Source organism: Panthera leo, chromosome D1 (genome assembly GCF_018350215.1).
Source record: "Panthera leo isolate Ple1 chromosome D1, P.leo_Ple1_pat1.1, whole genome shotgun sequence".
Lineage (NCBI taxonomy): Eukaryota > Metazoa > Chordata > Mammalia > Carnivora > Felidae > Panthera > Panthera leo.
The window spans coordinates 77563468-77583879 of NC_056688.1; the positions used below are offsets into that span (position 1 = coordinate 77563468).

Here is a 20412-nt window from a genome sequence, read left to right on the forward strand (position 1 = left end):
CAGATCTCAGTATATGTATTACTTGCCTCAGAGAGATTTTCTGATTTCTTCATATCTAAACTTCCTCACCCCCAGCTCTGTTTATAGCATTTATCTCAAGTTTTGGTCTGCTTCCACTACAGTACTGCAAACTTCTTAACAATAGAGAACCAATAAATGTTAACCATTATCACATTATTATCATTGTTATATTAATGATCAATATCAAGAACTGCAAAAGATCTGAGATTTTACTGTACTTGGTAGTTAACAGAATATCCTTTTACAGTTTCATGGATACTGGTAGAAGACATAAGATACATAGATCAAAGACAAAGGACAGTGTATTACTCACAGCATTAACAGTAGCCACAGTGGCAGTATTTGTGCCCGTTTCTTGAACCCAAGTTGCCACAACTCAATGCAAAGAGGGCCAGATAATACCTGTGTGTGTGGTGGGTTGCAATACAGGAGAGCAATCTGAACTTAAGGAACTTGAGTCTTTTATATTGGTCAGCAATTATGCCTTCCATTTGCTCTGGAGGAAGACATTACTCTGATATTCCTAGACTGTGTGCAAACCTGCCCTTTGCTACAGAAGGAGACTCAAGATCTTCCAAGGGTGTTCACTCAACCAAGATCCTTGAAAAGGCTTGCAGTCAGTGTCTCACTTGCAAGATGTACAGAAACGTGAGAGACCAAAGGAGAATTATCTCCAAACAGTAACTACCTTTAAGTATCGATTCCTAAGTAACATATTTTGGTTTTGCATAATTAACTTTATGTAAGTGAAATATTAAAGTTTCTTCTTGTTTTTGTTTTGTTTTTGGTAAATAATATTCTTTGGAGATTTATCCATATTTTTGCATGTAATTCAAATTCATTTAACTTTGTTGCTAAGTATAATATGTGGTATTATTATACTACATTGTATGTATCCATTTTACTGTTTGTGGATATTTGAGATGATTTTGGTTTCCTGGTTATTCCCAGCAATACTTTTATGAACACTCTTGTACATCCCCAGAATGCATGTATTTCTATTGTTTATATATAAGGTGGTACTTCTCGAACTTTTTTTTTTTTAATCTCAGGACTTCTCTATACTTTAAACAATTATTAAGAACCTCAAATAACTTTTATTTATATGAGTTATGGCTATTGTTATTTACCAAGGATATCCACTTTTACCCCTTCCATTAAAAATAATACTGGGAGTTCTAGCCAAACTACTTGGGCAAGAAAAAGAAATAAAAGGCATCCTCATTGGAAAACAAGAATTAAATATCTTTATTAACAGATGATATGATCTTTTATGTAGGAAAACCTAAAAAGTCCAGTAAAAAAAACCTTTAGAATCTATAAATGCATTCATTAAAGTAGAATATGAAGTCAGTACATGAAAACCAGTTGCATTTTTGCACACTAACAATGAACACTCTGAAAGGAAATTGAGAAAACAATTCTATTTATAGAATAAGAGACATATCTAGAAAAAGGTTGCTATGGCTAATGTCAAGCAAGTTACTGCCTGTGTTCTCTTCTAGGATTTTTATTGTTTCATGTCTCACATTTAGGTCTTTAATCTAGGAGTGCGCTTATTGTGATGAGCGCTGGGTGATGTATAGAACTGTTGAATTACTATATTGTACACCTGAAACTAATATAACACCGTAGGTTAACTAACTAGAATTAAGATAAAACTTAAAAATAAAGAATAAGATATTTAAAAATTAGTCAAGGATGTGAAAGACTTGTACAAATAAAACTACAAAACATGGCTGAAAAAAAAAATAAAAAAACAACATTTAAATGAAAACATACCCCATGTTTATAGATTGGAAGACTTAATACTGTTAAGATCTCCATACTACCCAAAGTGATGTATAGATTCAATGCAGTCTCTATCAAAATTCCAATGTTTTTTGCAGAAATAGAAAAAACCCATCCTAAAATTCATATGAACTCTTGAGGGACTGCTGAATAGACGATCAATCTTAAAACAGAAGAACCAAGCTGAGGACTTACACTTCCTGATTTCAAAACTTATTACAAAGCTGCAGTAATTGAAACCATGGAGTACTGGAATGGAGACAGACATATAAACCAATGGAAAAGAAGAGAGTCCAGAAATAAACCTTCACATATATGGTCAAGTGACTTCTTTACAAGGGCACCAAGACCATTCAATGGGGGAAAGGACAGTCTTTTCAACAAATGGTGCTGGGAAATTTGGATACCCACATGCCAAAAGAATGAAATCGGACCCTTACCTACCACCATATACAAAAATTAACTCAAAATGGATCAAAGACCTAAATGTAAGACCTGAAATTATCAACTTCTTAGAAGAAAACACAGAGCAACAAGTTTATGATGTTAGATTTGGCAGTGGTTCGTTGGATATGACACCAAATACACATGTAAAACAATAAAAGTAGACAAAATGACCTCATGAATATTTAAAAATGTACATCAAAAGCAACATAAACAGAGTTAAAAGGCAAACCACAGAATGGGATAAAATGTTTCCAAATCATATATGTGATCCAGCATATTTAGAGAACTCCCAAAACTCAACAATAAAAAAAAAATCTGATTAAAAAATGGGCAATTGACTTGGATAGACATTTCTCTAAGAAGATATAAAAATGATCAATAAGAAGCTGAAAAGATGTTCAACAACATAATCATTGGGTAAATGCAAGTCAAAACTAAAATGAGATACCACCTCAAACCCATTAAAATGGCTACGTCAAAAACCCCAAAACACCAAGAGTTGGTGGGGATGTGGAGTAATCGGAATCCTTGTGCACTGTTGGTGAGAGTGTATAATGGTATAGCTGCTGTGGAAAACAATATGGCAGTGCCTCAGAAAATTAAAAATAGAATTACCAGATGGTCCAGCAATTCCACTTTTAGGTATATACCCCAAATAGTTGCAAGGAGGGTCTTGAAGAGATATTTTTATAGCTATATTGATAGCAGCATAATTCACAACAGCTAAAATGTGAAAGCAACCCAAGTGTTCATTAACATATGAATGGATAAATATAACGTGTACAATAGAATATTATGCAGCCTTAAAAAGTAGGACATATGGTACAATACTGATGAACCTTGAAGACATTATGCTATGTGAAGTAAGCCACTCACACAATGACAAACACTGTATGATTCCACTTATATGAGGTACATAGAGGAGTCAAAAATTGTAGAGACAGAAAGTAGAATGGTGGTTGCCTCAGACTGGAGGCGAGGAGAATGAGGAGTTAATGAGTATTGTGCTTCAGTTTTACAAGACGTAAGAGTTCTGGAGATAGATGGTGGTGATGTTTGCTCAATATTATGACTGTATTTAATACCTTTCAACTGTGCACTTAAAAATGGTTAGGATGGTCAAGTTTATGTTATGTGTATTTTACCACAATAAAAAAAATGGGGAAAGAACAGCAAAAAAGAAAGGAAGGAAGGAATAAAGAAAGAAAGGAAAAAAGAAAGGAAAAGAAAAAGCTATACGAATGGCAGGTTTATATTTTCTATATTTTCAGCATATGTTCTAACATTTCCTAAAATTACAATTGCTGTGGATGGTCCTTTATTTCACTCCCACTGTGATTTTCTCCAAAGAAAGTTTTTATATGGGAAGTTTTTGACTGGAGAAATATTTCTCAGTGTTTTTCCATGTCGGAGGCAATGGAGAATAAGAATCTTCTATGTTTAACTTTTTGTAGTGTCAGAAACTTATTCGAAGATGTATTTTAGTCCAAATGACTCAACAGATAGCTATCACAGAGATACTTGTGTGTGAGGAAAGTAATTTGGCCTATTTAGAACTGGTAGTGCCTGTTTGTTAGTGCTTTCCTTGCAGACAGTTTGGTTCAGTTCCAAGAAAACATGCTGACAGAATATTAAATCTCACACAGTGAGAACTAAGATGTAACCATGGATATCCCTCTTGGATGTCTTCCTCTCTGCAGTTTCATGGCTATGGATTAATAACTGCATTTGTCAGGGTTAATTTTCTTTCTTAGTGGGGGAGATTATATCCTACGCATCAGTATTTGCTTTTCCCCTACATCATAGACAGTTTTTGGTGCTGACTTCCACTGGCAGCTATTTTGAACAACTTAGCTCCAGGAAGGGCATCTAAGACCTTCCTGTGTTTTTTCTTTGAACTTTTTGGTTTCATTTCAGAATTTCTATTTTCTCCTCATGCAGACTTTTAACCTATTCTGATCAATTGGCCATTCTGACATGTTTTTTTTTTCTTTCTTTCTTATTTAACTTAGAGAGAATATCCAATAGAGAAGCAGAATATATTTTCGGAATGAATGAGGTAAGTCAAATGTATATGTATTAGTTTCCTATAAGTCAGCACAAAAAATTGAGACAAGGTTAGGAATGTACTTTGTATGAATACTTCGGTCTTTGTACTTCAGTTATTTACTCATACTCTATCAACTTTATTTTGTCTTCTGATGTATTCATGTTTTTGGTAAAGAAAACAAATTCCAAGTTTCATTCAGATTTAATATTCTATCTTCCTAGGTATGATAAGGGAGCAAATAGAAGTATGAATTTGTTTTGAGGCTCCCTGTGAACAAACTCAGATATGCTGAGTCTTCCTGTGCAAGAGAATAGTATTGGGCTCAAAACTTTGCTAGAGGATAATGCAGGGAGGATATGTGACAGTCTTTGATGTTACCATTACTAGTATGTGATGAGTACTTATTACTTCAAGTGACTCAACTCAACAAAATATATTAAATGAAATAATAAATAATAAAATTAAATACAACTTGCAAAAATAAAAAAATTCTCTTAACTAACGGCCTAATTTAGTAAAAGTTACTAAAATTTTAGATTTCTTGTATACAGAGAGTAAACATTCTAAAGATATTTTGGATCAAATAATCTTTCTGGTAGGGCTCCAGGTGACACAACACTAGTCACGGAGGTAGATTTCCTTGAATCAGGTTACAGGTGACCAGCTGGATAGAAAAAAATTCTTTAAAATTAGTTTTTTAGGAATGACCGAAATTCCCACCCTGGGAAACACAACCCACCAGAATAGGTTGGCTAGTCCTAGCTGACTGGATAGACTGGCTGGGTAAGCTGGTTGCTTAAGATTCCCAGAAGTTCTTGGATTCCTTTAAAACCTGTGACCAAAATGCTGAGAGAAATAGACTATGAGAACCAAGGGGGCAATGAAAATCATTTAGCCCAGTAATTTTTACAATGCAATTTGTAGACTGCCTGAATGACAATTATATTAAAAATTTCTTAAAAATGCAGACTCCTGGGCCCAACCTTATACACTTAATCTCATTGTTGGGGAATAAGGTTATGGAGTCATGATTTAAAAATAACACCCCAGGTGATTTTTATTGCTCCTAAAGTTTGAAACCCACTGTCATAACGCAGAATCTCCACACTAGAGTGATGTAATGTGGTACAGAGTATGTATTCATTAAATGAATAAGTGGATCAAGGTAACTGTGTAAAAAACAATGTGAAAAATTAAAGTTTGTATGTCTTTGGAGTAGACGGAAGAAAGTTATTGTGTGAGATTGATTGGTTCAGTTTAAATGACAAAACGTTGTCATTTTCATTTTGTTCACATCGACATAATAGTAATATACTCCTCACAGATCTCTATATGTATTGCTCAAGTTAACTTCAACTACGGTTCATATTCTTTGCTTCTCTACGTGTCTTTCATATTTATATATACTCTAAACTTCTATAAGAGAAAAACAATTTCATCAAGTCATATTTGTTCTATTCCCTAACCCTTTGCACATTTTTTAAAATGTTTATTTATTTTCGAGAGAGAGCGAGTAAGTAGGGGAGGGTCAGAGAGAGAAGGAGACACAGAATCCAAAGCAGGCTCCAGGCTCTGAGCTGTCAGCACAGAGCCCGATGTGGGGCTCAAACTCATGAGCCGCGAGATTATGACCTGAGCTGAAACCGGACGCTTAACCAACTGAGCCACCTGGGTGTCCTTCCCTTTGCACATTTAAAAAGCAATGATATTGCTTCCATGCCTTCAACCTTGGATAGGTCTTCATTTGAAACAATTTTGCTTAAATTTTTAAGGCTTTACGTTTGGCTTGACACACTGAGAAATATATTCAATTAACTTTAAGTTACAGTATTTTAGAAATACCATATGTTTTAATTTTTAGTTCTGATTCTATATAAACTTTACTTTTGTTGGAAAGCAACAAGTGAAAGGGGAATTGATTCAATTTTAGGAGAATTTATTTTTAAGAGAGAGAGAGACAGAGTGCAGGTGAGGGAGGGCAGAGAGAGAGGGAGACACAGAATCTGAAGCAGGACCCAGGCTCTGAACTGTCGGCACAGAAACTGATGGCGGGGCTCAAGCTCACAAACTGCAAGATCATGACCTGAGCCTGAGTCAGAAGCTTAACTGACTGAGCCACTCAGGCGCCCAAAACTTTTTGAAGAAAAACATAGGAGAAAACCTTTGGAAAGTAGGTCTTAGTGAAGAGTTATTAGACATGACACAAAAGCATGATCCATAAAAGAAAAATTGATAAATTGGACTTTTTAAAATTTAAGAACTTTTGATCTATGAAAGATCCTGTTAAGAGGAGCAGACAAGCTATAGACCTGGAGAAAATATTTGCACATCCTATATCTGTGGCATTATAAAGAAACAGCAAGGGGAGCCTGGGTGGTTCAGTCAGCTGGACGTCCAACTTCAGCTCAGGTCATGATCTCACAGCTTGTGAGTTTGCGCCCCACGTTGGGCTCTGTGCCGACAGCTCAGAGCCTGGGTCCTGCTTTGGATTCTGTGTCTCCCTCTCTCTCTGCCCACCTTCCCTCCCCTCCCCCACCCATTCATACTCTGTCTCTCTCTCCTTCAAAAATAAATGAACATTAAAAGAAATTTAAAAAATAAACAGCAAAACCCAGTTATTTTTCAAAACTATGTCGATAGTACTTTATATCTCCTGTTTTCAGAACTGGTCTGCCCAACATCACCTGGGTATAAATGAGATGCTGTTTGTGATTTTCCAAGAGCCAGGTAAATGAATTCTCAGTCTAGACATGAGTTTCAGGTCATTTTTGCTGGCTACTGCCTCTCCAGGCCACCCTGCTCTACCAATCACTAGAGACTGCTGAGAAGTGATGGGGAGCGGTCTCAGGAGCACGTGCTGTGGTGTGCAATCTGTCAAGGAACATGAGGATTTAAAATCCACCATATGCCAAGAGAGGCATCGCTATTGCTTTAATTATAGGTGTTTTGTGTGTCTTTATATCCATGCATGGCTTTTCTCTTGGGTTGTAAGTACAGATCCTTAGAAATTCTGGTGTTGCGTTTCCTAAAGTATTCACTTTAATAATTCCAAACAAATGCTGAAAGGCCTAAAATAGCCAATTGATTCTACCTTTCATTGTGGTCCTGTTCAGGGCTCCGTATCATTAAAACAGTGGTGTACCTTGTTATTTCTCTGTATGTAGTAGTTCTTAACCATTTCTTGCATCTCAGATTTTTTTTTTATGATTTGATAAAACTACCTCCAAAAGTTTCATTCTCTCTCAGGCTGTCTCTCTCCATACACACACGCACGCACACACACACACACACACACACACACACACACACACACACATGCAAGCACACATGAGCATGAACACACATGCACATGTATACACATATATACCCACAGTTTTGCATTCACTTTCAAGTGTTTTATAAGTCCTCTGAATTGCAGGTTTAGTATTTGTATATTGAGAACCTATTTTTGTTGTTGAAAGTTATATGCTCCCCACTTGCATTATTATTAATGGCATTATATCTTCCCCATGGTACTGTTAGCAGTCCCTGAGCAGCAGAGAGACCAGCTTTCTCATCAGTGAAGAACCAGCGGTAAGCATCAATCGGTACTATACTTTCTTGCATGGACACAAATGGGGTATTATTTTGTAGTCAAAGATGGAGATGCTCTGTTTCCCAGGTTACAGTTATTTTTCAGGTCCTCATATATGAAATTTGAGGGTCAATTACTTTGAAAAAAAACCAGTTTCTTATGGGGAAAAAAAGTAACATAAGACATATTAATGAGAATGACAAAGCATAGCCATTTGCTTGCATTTTAATTTCTCAGTCTTACAAATGAGGAAAAATGAAGGGTCTGAGAGGTTTAATGACTTGATTAAAATTATCCATATGTTTAAGAGGCAGATCCTGGGCTAGAACTTGAGTTTCTGAATTCTAGTTCAGTATTCTCTCTTCATACCTTGTTTCTTTTACCTGTAAGTACATGCCTAAGAATAATCATGAAGTATAGTTTATTTAAAAATCAAATTTGAATATCAACTAAGAGGTCAGTAAAGGGATTTAAAATTTTTCACTAATTTCTTAGCAAAAAAAAAAAAAGATGCTGTTTGGGAACATGGGAAAATAGAGTTATATTCTTACGCTGACAATTTTAACATAGGTGATATTTTGCTTTTTGCTAGCATACTGATCTTTAATCTTTCAGAATGAAGGTTGTGGGCTGACCAATTGAAATAATTGAAACTTTGTTAGGTTTTCTTTTTTTTGATCATGTGAAACATATGATGTCAAAGTTTAAAACATTAAAAGGTGTCCTTTACTTTTCCGTGTGTGTGTGTGTGTGTGTGTGTGGTATGTGTATAAAGATACATGTGTAAATTTATATTCCTCCTGCTTGTTTACACTAAAGGCATCATACTATATGTACTGGTCTTTTCCTTGGTTTTCAGGATTTAAAAACATAACCCAGAGTTCATGTGATATTGTACATAGATTTTATTCCCATTCATTTGTATGTTGCATAATATTATATTCTGGGTGTTTAGCATGGTGTATTCATTCAGTCCCTTTACTGATGTATATTTGAGTTGTTTTTAATCTTTTGTTATTACAAATATTGTTATCATATATACCTAGGGAATCAGTCTAACAATATTTTGGCCAGTGCTATCTTTATAGCTAGGATTTCAGTATTAAAGAATAAATACATATGTTATTTTGCCATAGATAGCCAAATTCCCCTCTGTTTTGCATTTCTAACAAGTGTAGGAGAATACCTATTTGCCTACAGCCTCATCAACAGCATGTTGTCTTGAGTTTAAATTTTTGCCCATCTGATAGTAAGATAGCTAGTGGCTGTTGGGAGCTCTTTCAGTTTGCCATGTATCTTAGTGTGGTTTAAATTTGTATTTCTCTCAATGAGTGAGATATTCACCTTTTCCTATGTTGGTGGTCATTTTAATTTATTTTTCTGGATAAATCTGTTTATTTATCGTATCTATTTTCTTGTCAAACTGTTAGTTTTTTTTTCCTTTTGTTTTTTTGGAGATGTTTACATATTTATTGTTATCCCCTTGCCTGAGATATGAGTTGCAAATACTTTCCCAATTATGTCATATGCTAGTAATTAAAATTTGAGATTCCAAATGATTTTAAAGTGATTTATGATATTTCTTTTTTTATGATGACATTGTCTTTGGTTAAGCAATAAGTTGTTAAAATTAAACAGTAAGCTTCTTTTTTTTTTTTTAAGTTTTATTTATTTTTGGGACAGAGAGAGACAGAGCATGAATGGGGGAGGGTCAGAGAGAGAAGGAGACACAGAATCTGAAACAGGCTCCAGGCTCCGAGCTGTCAGCACAGAGCCCGACGCGGGGCTCGAACTCACGGACCGCGAGATCATGACCTGAGCCGAAGTCGGCCGCTCAACCGACTGAGCCACCCAGGCGCCCCAACTTCTTTCTTAAATCAACTTTTTATTTTAGCACTGCAAGGTGCTCTCAGCTCATTTTATACTTTCCCTGCATCAGTCCTGGAATCAACTATTTCTCCAGGGAAATTATTCTTTTAATGTCACAGATATATCACAAAAGAACAATTTGTTTCAATCAGGGTCCTATTGGCCATTTTCAGAGTAGGATAGTTTGGGGAGAGCTTAATGAAAAACTTATAAATATGGGGTGCTGAAGAATCCTGCTACATATACATCTAGTAACCATGAGTCTGTTGTCATCTATAGAACTGAGGGAATAGAAAGAGAGCATCATGTATTGAAGACCTTGAGAGGCTCAATGACCTTCAGTGGAGGGATACAGCATTCCTGAATCTGGCCTCCAGAAGGAAGTCACTCACTCTCTTCCTTCTCTCTAATCATATTTGGGAAACTAGAGGTCTGGGGAGCTCTTTCATATCTATACCAGCCATCCTCACAAGAAAAAGCCAGGTAGAGAGCTAAAGAGAGCATCTCCTGGGATGAACCAAAAATATCCAGCAGAGTACATGTTTTCTTTTACACTATTAATGATTCTATAAATATAGAAGACTTAACATAATTTTACATTTTACTTGAAATAAAGTGGTCAACAGTGGATTTGGTTGAGTGGCTAGCTAAGAGGCTAGCTGAATTGCTAGAAGATACTAGAAGGACCCTAAAGCCATTAAATAGGAAAATTCAGAAATTCAGAAAAATTGGAAAAGCCATACCTAATAAAACTTGTCCCAAAGCAAATACCATCTGTGCTTGGGGGTATAATTTAATAAGTATTCAGAGTTTAATGAGGGATGGATGGAATTAGAAAGTCACACTAGGGGCATGCTTTAGAAACAGTATACATGCCATTCACAGGTTCTGAAGGGGTCTGGGTCTTTAATCTCAGGAATGATATTACAGATATTTAACAGCTTATGTGGCACAGAAGCTACCTTTGAATAAATGGACCAGAACCAGTCAGTATAAATATGGCATAATATTTATAATTAGTCAATGTATATATTTAGATATGGTTACTCCAGGGCTCAGACATTTAATTTGCTATCCTGGCTTTAAATACCATTGATACACTGTAAACTCTCAAATTTAAGTTTCTCAATAGACATCTCTCCTGAACTTAAGACTGAAATATCCAAGTGCTTTCCCATCATATGCACTTGGATGTCAAAAGATGTTTCAAGATTACTGTGTCTGAAATGTAATTTTTTTCTTTCTCATAAAAAAAAAATCTCCCTGGTGAAGTGTTTCATATTCCAGCTCCACACAAGCCAAACACTTTTTAAAAAACTATTATCTTTATTTTTATACATTACAATGTATACATTTTATACAACGAAATGCACTATTTTATAAAATGTATACATTTTATACAATGAAATGCACTATTTTAAGTGTATGGTTTGACGAGTTTTAACAAACCACAACAGTCAAGATACAGATTTCTATTACCTGCTGTTTCACCTCTGTTCTGGGCAACCAATGATTTGTTTTTTATTTGTTCCTAAGTAGTATGTGAATGGAATCAGACTCTATAGGCTATTTTGTGTCTGGCTTCTTTTGTTTAGCATAATGTTGCTGAGATGCATCCAGAGCTTAAATGATACTGATATATTGAATCTTGTTGAACATATCTATAGTTTTTTTCTTTGATTTATTTTGTTTTATTGCTAAATAGTATTCCAATGTATGGATATGCCAAAATTTGTTTATCGATTCACCTGTTGATGGATATTTATGTTGTTTTCTGATTGGGGACCATTATAAGTAAAGCTGTTATGAACATACATGTAAGACATAATATAGTTTGAATAGATGTATATTTTAGTTAATCTTGGTTAATTTGCTAAGAGTAAAATTTCTGGATCATATGAAAGCGTATGTATAACCTTATATGAGACGACTGAACTATTTTGGAGAGTGGTTCTACCATTTTTCTTTCCTACCAGTAATGTATGAGAGTTCTACTTCTCTCTACCCTCACTGGAACCCTCTCCACCCTCAAATTTAGTAATCTAATGGAAGGTAGTGGTATCCCGTGATTTCAATCCTCATTTCCCTGATAAATGATGACGTTACACATCCTTTCTTGGGCTTGTTGGCCATTCATATATCTTCTTCTGTAAACTATCTGTTCAAATCTTTGTGTATTTTTAAAAGTCAAGGTCTGAATGTGAGACCCTTGTCAGCTGTTTTCATTGCAAATATTTTCTCCCAGTCTGTGACTTTACTTTTCATTTACTTAAAAATATCTTAACATATTTTAAATTCTATTATGTTTGGTAAAAACTTCCAAAGTTTTTCTCAGAAAAACCCCCCAAAACTAAAAGCAAAACTAAAAACAAAGAAAATGACTAAATGAGAGTGAACAGTGACATTATTTATCCCATTACTGTAGAAGGGAGTGTCTACTCCTTAGTGAAACTGACTGAGAAATTCAGACATTGAAATTTTGATTTTTTCCTGGCCATGTAAGACTGTCATCTTTTGTCGTTTTTCCTAGTGTTCTCATAAATTGGATTCTCTTTCTATGTGCAAATATCCATTTCGTTAAATTTTTTGCTGCATAACTAGTTGTTTCTCTATGATTTCTATGTGCCTGGTCTTCAAGGAACAGTCTTAAAGCTTGGTGTTTCACTGTACATCCTTAAGGTCCACTGCAGGTATTTACAAATATTTCTGTGTCTGATTAATCCATCTGCTACTTTAAACTAGAAAAATAGGAAAGTTTTACATGGCTGTTTTTGTTTATTTTGAAGCTATAGTTTAAACATAGGAATATGTAGACCACAGAGGCTGGGAATATGACACGCACTCCAAGCAATCTTATCCAGATGTGGTTACGTATAACTGGGGATTTTCCAAATTAACTTCCATTTACTAAATTGAAACTTACATCTAGAATATTAAAATGTAATAGAAGCTCAACATTCATTGAAGATTGAGACAAACATATTTTTCAAGAAGGAGTATTTTACCAGTGTCTTAAGAAATTGCTGGTAGTTGACTTTTATTGTTTTTATTATTTTAGGGTTGCTGGCTTCAAGGTTGCACAGCACTTACTAGCCAGCCTTTTGTGTACTTAGCCAGTTGTATGTCTTTAGTACCTTTTGCTGATAATTAACAGGATCTACCTGATAACATTAAAGATACGAGTACACAGTATTTGGCACAAGGAAATCAAGATATGCTAGCTACTGCTTAATTGCTGTGGTTTTGTTTAAATTTAGGACTTCTGTAGGGTCCACTCAGTAAGTAAGTTTTACAGTTTGTAGATTGAGTATGTACATCCTTAACATCGAGGGTTAATGTAGTTTTTAATGTGAAATCGAAGTCTCAAGAGCAACTGGACTTTTTCTTGCTTAGAAATTCACAGCATTGAATGGCTTGCGGTATTACAACTCCATGAATTATATTGATTTTCATTCTCTTACAATATATATTCTAGAAATGTCTATGATATTGGATTCCCGCCCCCCCCCCCCACCCCACCCTGCTGTCTCACCAATGATCTAGTAGCTGAGACGGGAGCTGGAGCCAGCAATCTCAGAAGTGCTGCCCTCTCTAGCACACTAAGTAGTGTGCATATTGGTCAGTGGCTGGTCTGTTGATGATATTCAAAAATGGCCAAGGAGGAGTACGAGAAGAAAGAAATACATAAAGAGGACTACAGATGTGTGATACAAATTATGTATAATGAGAGGAAGATGCTATTGACACCCCCTACTATGTGGCATAATAATATAGGTGATCAACTCTCTTCCTAGAGAAAGGACTCTAAAGTGTCTTCTTACAAATAATTAAAAAAAATTTTTAATGTTTATTTAGTTTTGACAGAGAGAGACAGAGTATGAGTGGGGGAGAGGCAGAGAGAGAGGGAGACACAGAATCTGAAGCAGGCTCCAGGCTCTGAGCTGTCAGCACAGAGCCTGACACGGGGCTCGAACTCACAGACCATGAGATCATGACCTGAGCCGAAGTTGGATGCTCAACTGACTGAACCACTCAGGCGCCCCCAAATTAGTTTACATTTAATGAATTGAAATTACATGGAGAAAACTGTTTTTATGAAAAGTTTATAATATATGAAAATTTATTTTAATATTGTAGTATTATGAAAAAGGCAAGAAAATGTATATTAAAATTAATGATTTACTATACTAAAAAATTCAGTCAGTGCTTAGAGAAAACCAGAAATAAATACAGCAAATAGTTACTAAGATAACAAGGAAATAGCAATGATTATAAAAATACCTATTCATTACTTTCAGAGTTGCCCACATTTTATTTATGTTTATTTATTTATTTATTTATGTTATTTTTTTTTTTTAATTTATTTTGAGAGAGAGAGAGAGAGAGAGAGAGAGAGTGCAAGAAGGGGCAAAGACAGTGAGAGAGAGAATCCCAAGCAGCCTCGGCACAATTAGTACCGAACCCAATGCGGGGCTTGAACTCATGGACTGTGAGACCATGACCTGAGCTAAAACTGAGTTGGCTGCTTAACTGACTGAGCCACCCAGGCACCCCAGGTGTTATCCATATTTTAATAAAAAGCAAACAATTTAGCACGTGATGGAAATATTTAGTAAAGCTGTTCTATAATTTTAGTCGGTAGAGTGTTAATTTTATCTTTTTGTAATCAATCCTTTGGTGGTTTATTGATCTTTTAACATGTTTAAAATCAAGTTTAAAAAATATTAAATATTGAGTCAGTATGTTTCACAACCAGCTGCTGGTGTTGATTCCATTGGTTTTTTTGTTTTTCAAATATTTTTTTAAAGTTTATTTATCGAGGACGGGGAGGGACAGAGAAGAGAGAGACGATCAGTTCTGCATATTGTCAGTGCAGAGTCCAATGCAGGGCTCGGACTCACAAACTGGGAAATCATGACCTGAGCTGAAACCAAGAGTCAGACACTTAACCAACTGAGCCACCCAGGCACCCTGATCCCATTGGCTTTTATATCATGAAGATATCATATGATTTTGGAAAGCTGCAAACTAACTTGATATTAGGTGTATTGATTACAGAAGGCTTTTTAGCACTCATCTAAGTAACTTTTTAACCCTGCACTCTTAATAGCTCTTGAATATATGGCATCTAGTTAATTCATGACCCTATGGCCAACTTATTCTTTAGGCACAGTAAGCACAGTGCCTTCTAGGAACCAGGATACTTTTTAAAGCCCATGGAAATGTTTTAATTTTAATTTCTTTTAAAATCTAAATTAAAGAAACAAAAAAAAAAACACCCCATAAGTATAATAGTCTGTGTGTGTATGAATATATATATATATTCATTTATTTCTTTTTAAATTGATAAAAACAATTTAATGGAGAAAGGAGCACACAGAAAGCAAATAGGCCAGACAGAACGCACGAAAGTCATAATGTGGACCTTCTTGGCCCCTTAGTGTATAACTCTTTCCTTTCCCTTAATGATTCTGTAATGAACTGAGGAAAAACATCTGAGAATAACAGTAACTTGTGGACCTCATGAAAGATTCCAAGAAAATCAAAGTGCTAAGATGAAAAATTTCAGCCCAGGAGAAAAATACAGTGTAAAATACACTTTAGCAGTGACCAACATCCATCTTGTGTCTGTTTGCTCTAAGCAACAGCAGTATTAACTCGTCTATGCAGAGTAGGTTCTCAGGTAATGGAGCAGGGATTTTTCATCCAGTAGTCACCGCTGCTTAGGGCTCTAGCTTATTTTATGAAAACAACAGTTTCAGCAAAACTTTCCATGACAGGAACTAAAACTTTTAATTGATAATTTTATTAGGTTATTTATCATTTCATTATAGTATAAAATACACACAGTACTTGCCTTTTTGTGGCATTATTTGGTTTTCTTTCAAATATTATTGATTTTCCCAGATGTTTTTCGGTACTTGCCTTGGTGTCTTAAAAATAATGGTCACCGTAACTGAAGATTGAAGACAGCTTAGCATTTAACTGAATGAGCTCCCCTTTCCTTTCCCCAGTATTTTGGGAGGCTGTGAAATATTGTCTGCTATTAGGTGAACCTTCTATACCATACAGTATAATTGTAGTAATTTTAGTAGTAATTTTCTTCTCCTGATATATATGGGCATACTTAACTGATTACATATTTTACTTTACATTTCCCTTTTTCTCATATTTTCCTTCATTATTTTTTTCTCTCTCCTTTCTTCCTCAATTCAGTTCCACTTAACGTTACGGTATAAAGAACTTAGAGAAATTTACTTTGAAGTCTGTTATGGTATAAAGAACTTAGGGAAATTTACTTTGAAGTCTCTTTTATTCCCCTTTCCTTTATTCTTCATTGTTTTCTTCCTATATTCGTTCTTCTTTCCTTCTTGCCAGCTTCTCCCACCCTGCAACTGTAAATATCACACACACACACACACACACACACACACACACACACACACACACACCTGAGTAATCATACTGAAGATTTGTGTCTTTGTGTGTATGTTTTTTGGAAATCTTTTCTTTACTCTGGCAGGATTTGCTAACTTTCTGTTGATTGTTTCACAGTCTGCAAAGCGATTCAATTTGTTCCTGAAGCGACGTCTTTTGGTAAAAAAGTGCTGAATGCTGCTGCTTACGCTTTGGATGGCTGCAGTAGTAGCCCCAGTCCTTTTTATTCCAGTGTATACTATTGATTTGTGGGGACTTTGTCACTGATTCCCAGTCTCCAGGCGATTGAGATTTTAGAATGGTGATTCTTAATTCTGTTTGGATCTGATTAAAGCTGTAGATGCTCTTTCTAAAACATGTATATGTGTGTCTATCTATATACATATAATTTATATATATTATATATATTTGCTGTGTATACATATATATATTACATGTATGTAATGTATATATTTGATATATAATATATTTTTTATATTTGCATATAAACACACATATATATTGCATACATATACACACATATACAGACAATTTACCTACAGTTTTAGAATTTATGAACTCCTAGTGGGAATCCTGGACTATGAACCTCAGAATAACTACCTCATTCAAAGAAAATCCACCCAGATGTTCACCTATTATACACTGGAATTTCTAAGAGCAAATCAAATATAAACACAGACACATACACACATGGCAAAATGTTATCTTTATGTCATGCCTTGAGCAAAACAAAAGAATGATGTTTTTTAATAGCCTTCAGTTATATGTAACAGAGTTATCAAGTTTTTCTCCCCTCATTTGCTTCAATCAGTTTTTTGTTAACAGTACTAAGACAGGTACGTCATGGTGATCTACAAGGTTACCAGTGATTTCTCCATCTGTTTTAAAATGTTTGTTTATTTTTGAGAGGGAGAGAGAATGGGGTAGGGGTGGAGAGGGTGGGGGAAAGAATTTAGGAAGTGGGCTCTGAGCTGACAGCAGAGAGCCTGATGTGGGGCTCAAACTCATGAACCATGGGATTATGACCTGAGCTGAAGTTGGATACTTAACCGACTGAGCCACCCAGGCAAGCCAATTTCTCCATTTTAAGCAATTTACTCTTTATATTAGGACACAGCATAATGAGAGAAGTTTGGGTTTTCCTAGGTAGCATCTGGCTTTCAGTGACTGAACACTGAGAAAACTAATTGTTTTGGGGGTTACTTTGTTTACTTTCTAAGAGTCAAATACTCTGCGTGTGATTTTTTGGTGACTTCAATGTGCATGACTTCTCTCATCAGAACTTCTCTTTGTGAACTTAGATTTAGCTTGCCCAAACAATAAAAACACTTGTAAATGTATATTGTTTTAAAAATAATCTCTCCCAGGAGCACCTGGATGCCACAGTGGATGGAACATGCAACTCTTGATCTCTGGGCTGTGAGCCTACTTAAAAAACCATGCAAATTTTGGCTGTCACAGATTTTGCTTTGAGAGCAAAAGGATTATTAGAATTTTTACCTCTAATTTTTTGCTTTGATTATATTTAGTCTAATTAGTCTTTTATTTCCTGCCCCAAGTCCATGAGTTTTGGTGAATTTCATAAACTATGTTAATATTATGATGATTTACAAGAGCTCAAATGACTTTTTAAATTTTGTTTCCTTTTTCTTTTTGTAGTGAGTTGTAAATCAAGGGGTAACAGGAAAATAGTTTGAGTTTTCTCAGGTTCTTTTACTTTGTTTTAGGCAAAAGGAGATGATTATGCATCTTTTGGTTAGATGCAGAGAACTCAGACATAGTATTTGAATTACTATTTTCTATATTTACTCTCTAGACTCCCTGGATGTGTTTTGTTTTTTTGCTCATTTTCCCACTCGTTTCTTTCTGTGCATTAGGAGCTACTTCTTCCTGAAACATATCAGCTATGCCTTCACATAGATAAAATACAGTTCTATTTTTCATAGAACACACTTCAAACATGAGATTTTTGTTTTATTATACATGACTGTTGTACATCCATTCTTTTTTAGGGGAGGTCTCCCTGGCTTGAGTTGGGTGAAAAACAGCATAGAATACCATAACAGTAACTCATAAATTAACACAAGTAGCAGTACAAAAACAAAACATCCCATTCTCCATTCACAGGTTAGCTGAAGCAATTGGAAAGTTGCCAGGGTTAGGTTATAACTGCGCCACAGGGTTAGAGAGATCACTAACATCCACTACATCATCTGTTTGCGTCAGTCTAAGTATTAGATATATCTGGGCTACTTGAAATATTACGTATTACACATTACATATAAACTCTGAGGAAGGCCACATCAGTCAAACGTGAAATCTCTTCTTCTAAAGCTCTCTAGTGTTTTTGTAGTTCTGAAAGGAAAGGAATTAATGAAATATACAACATGTGACTGCTGAATTTGTCAGTTTGACTGTTCCACTGAGAGAATTGATAACATCCGATTTTAACCAAAGATGGACTCGGGCTCACGTAGGGATCAGAATTGAAAGGAGATCTGCATGAGCATTTACGTGCAGTAAACCCAGCTGGCAAGCTATCTGCTTTCTGATTTTTAACTGCACTTTGATTTTACTTTAACCCTTCAGAAGTTGAATTAGAAAGTGGCAATTTTATGAAAACAGAGAAGCATTAGTCATAAGTTAATTTTCTTAGAATGAGATTCATTAATTGGTCGGTAATTAATTCCACCCCAAAGCAGTGTGTGAACATGAATTATTTGTCCGACTCATTGGCATGTTATTTAATGAAGCTAACAAGTCTCTCTCCGAATATGCATTTTGGGATCCATGTATCCATGTGTTCATTTTATATATTGGTATAATTGTACCATTTTTGTTGTGTGTGCATGTAGTTAAATGCTTACCTTCATCTTGAGTCTTCCTGGTATATGTATATATCTTCCCTATGGAAGTTCACTTTCCAAAATGAGCATAATCTTCTGTTGGTGAAAACTCTGGCTATTTGTCTTTACCCGCCAATTCAGGATTGAAACAAATTAGACCAAATGTCAGCTAATTCGTTTCATGTTTTTGCCATTTGAAAATAAAACTGGAAAGTGTGTCATTTCTGTCTCCTACAGTTTAAAAAAGATGAACAAAGCAAAGATTCTATCTTCTTCCGAGATGGGATTAGGCAAATTGATTTTGTGCTATCCTATGTTGATGATTTAAAGAAAGAAGCAGACCCCAAGGCGGTAAGTACTTAAGGGAAGAGAAACTGGGAATCCTCAAAAGAAACACTTCCTGTAGTTCATCAGGGTTGTTCCCATTGAATTAAGCTGTAGAGGTCAGAGGCCTCTGAAGTGTTATTGAAAGCTAAGACTGAGGGAGAAGATTAGAAAACAGGCCTAATAATGGATTGGATTGGATGTATAAAGTCAACTTGTTTTTTGGGGTTTTTTTTTTGGACATCTTGAACACTACCTTCTTTTTCTTCTCCCAAGTGACTGCTATATTGTTTACATAGCTCCACAATATTAAACGTGACCTCCAAAATTTGAGGTGTGTGTCTGAATATAGTATTTATTTTCACTTTGAAAACGTATGGCTAATCCAGGCCACCTGAAATGTCCTCCACATTGTGCTCTATTCCTTATCCTGTTTTCTTTTCATTATAACCCATCACTTTCTGAACTTGTGTATATGTTGTTTAAATTGTTTGCTGTGTGTCCAACACCCTAAATTAAGTTCATGAGACCAAGGACTTTGTCCTGTTCACTGCTGTGTACCCAAATGCCTAAAACAGTGTGGTTGCACAGCATAGTGGATGCTCAAGAAATAATTATATTTGAAATAATGAATTAATACATTAATCCATATGTGTAAGTGTGTACACACACATTTACTAACATACTTACCCAGGAAATAAATGTCAAATAAAATAAAAATAAAAGAACAACAGATATTATCCCCATAAAACCCTGTCCCTTTCTTCCACACTTTCCCTGGAAACCCTTCCATCAAGCCCCTGAAATTCACTCATTTGTCATCATTTTCTTTTTCTCTGAATGTCCGCCTGTAACTGGGCTCTTCATTGAGTTCCCTGCATTCTCCAAGTGCCCTCTCAGGTGATAGTTGCCTTTTTCGGGAGATGGGCAAATGCCTGCTCCGCCCTCCTTGTATCTCATTGTTGATTACAGACAGCTCTCCCTACCTCATCCCTAAAATTCCTGAGCTTTTATTCTTCTCACATTAATTACTGCCCTGCTTTACTGCTGTC

At 35.4% G+C, this 20412-nt stretch overlaps 1 protein-coding gene across 2 annotated transcripts in view; it reads left to right on the plus strand.

Annotated features, from left to right (window-relative positions):
* The window catches only part of ANO5 (anoctamin 5), a 106580-nt gene that overhangs the window by 26052 nt on the left and 60116 nt on the right, over positions 1-20412 (plus strand). The window contains exons 3-5 of one of the 2 annotated variants that reach the window (XM_042906393.1): positions 4272-4318; positions 7832-7882; positions 19274-19387. In XM_042906393.1, the coding sequence (XP_042762327.1) occupies positions 4272-4318; positions 7832-7882; positions 19274-19387 (212 nt within the window). The remainder of the gene's footprint in view (positions 1-4271; positions 4319-7831; positions 7883-19273; positions 19388-20412) is intronic. The other variant, XM_042906395.1, reaches the window with a different exon arrangement.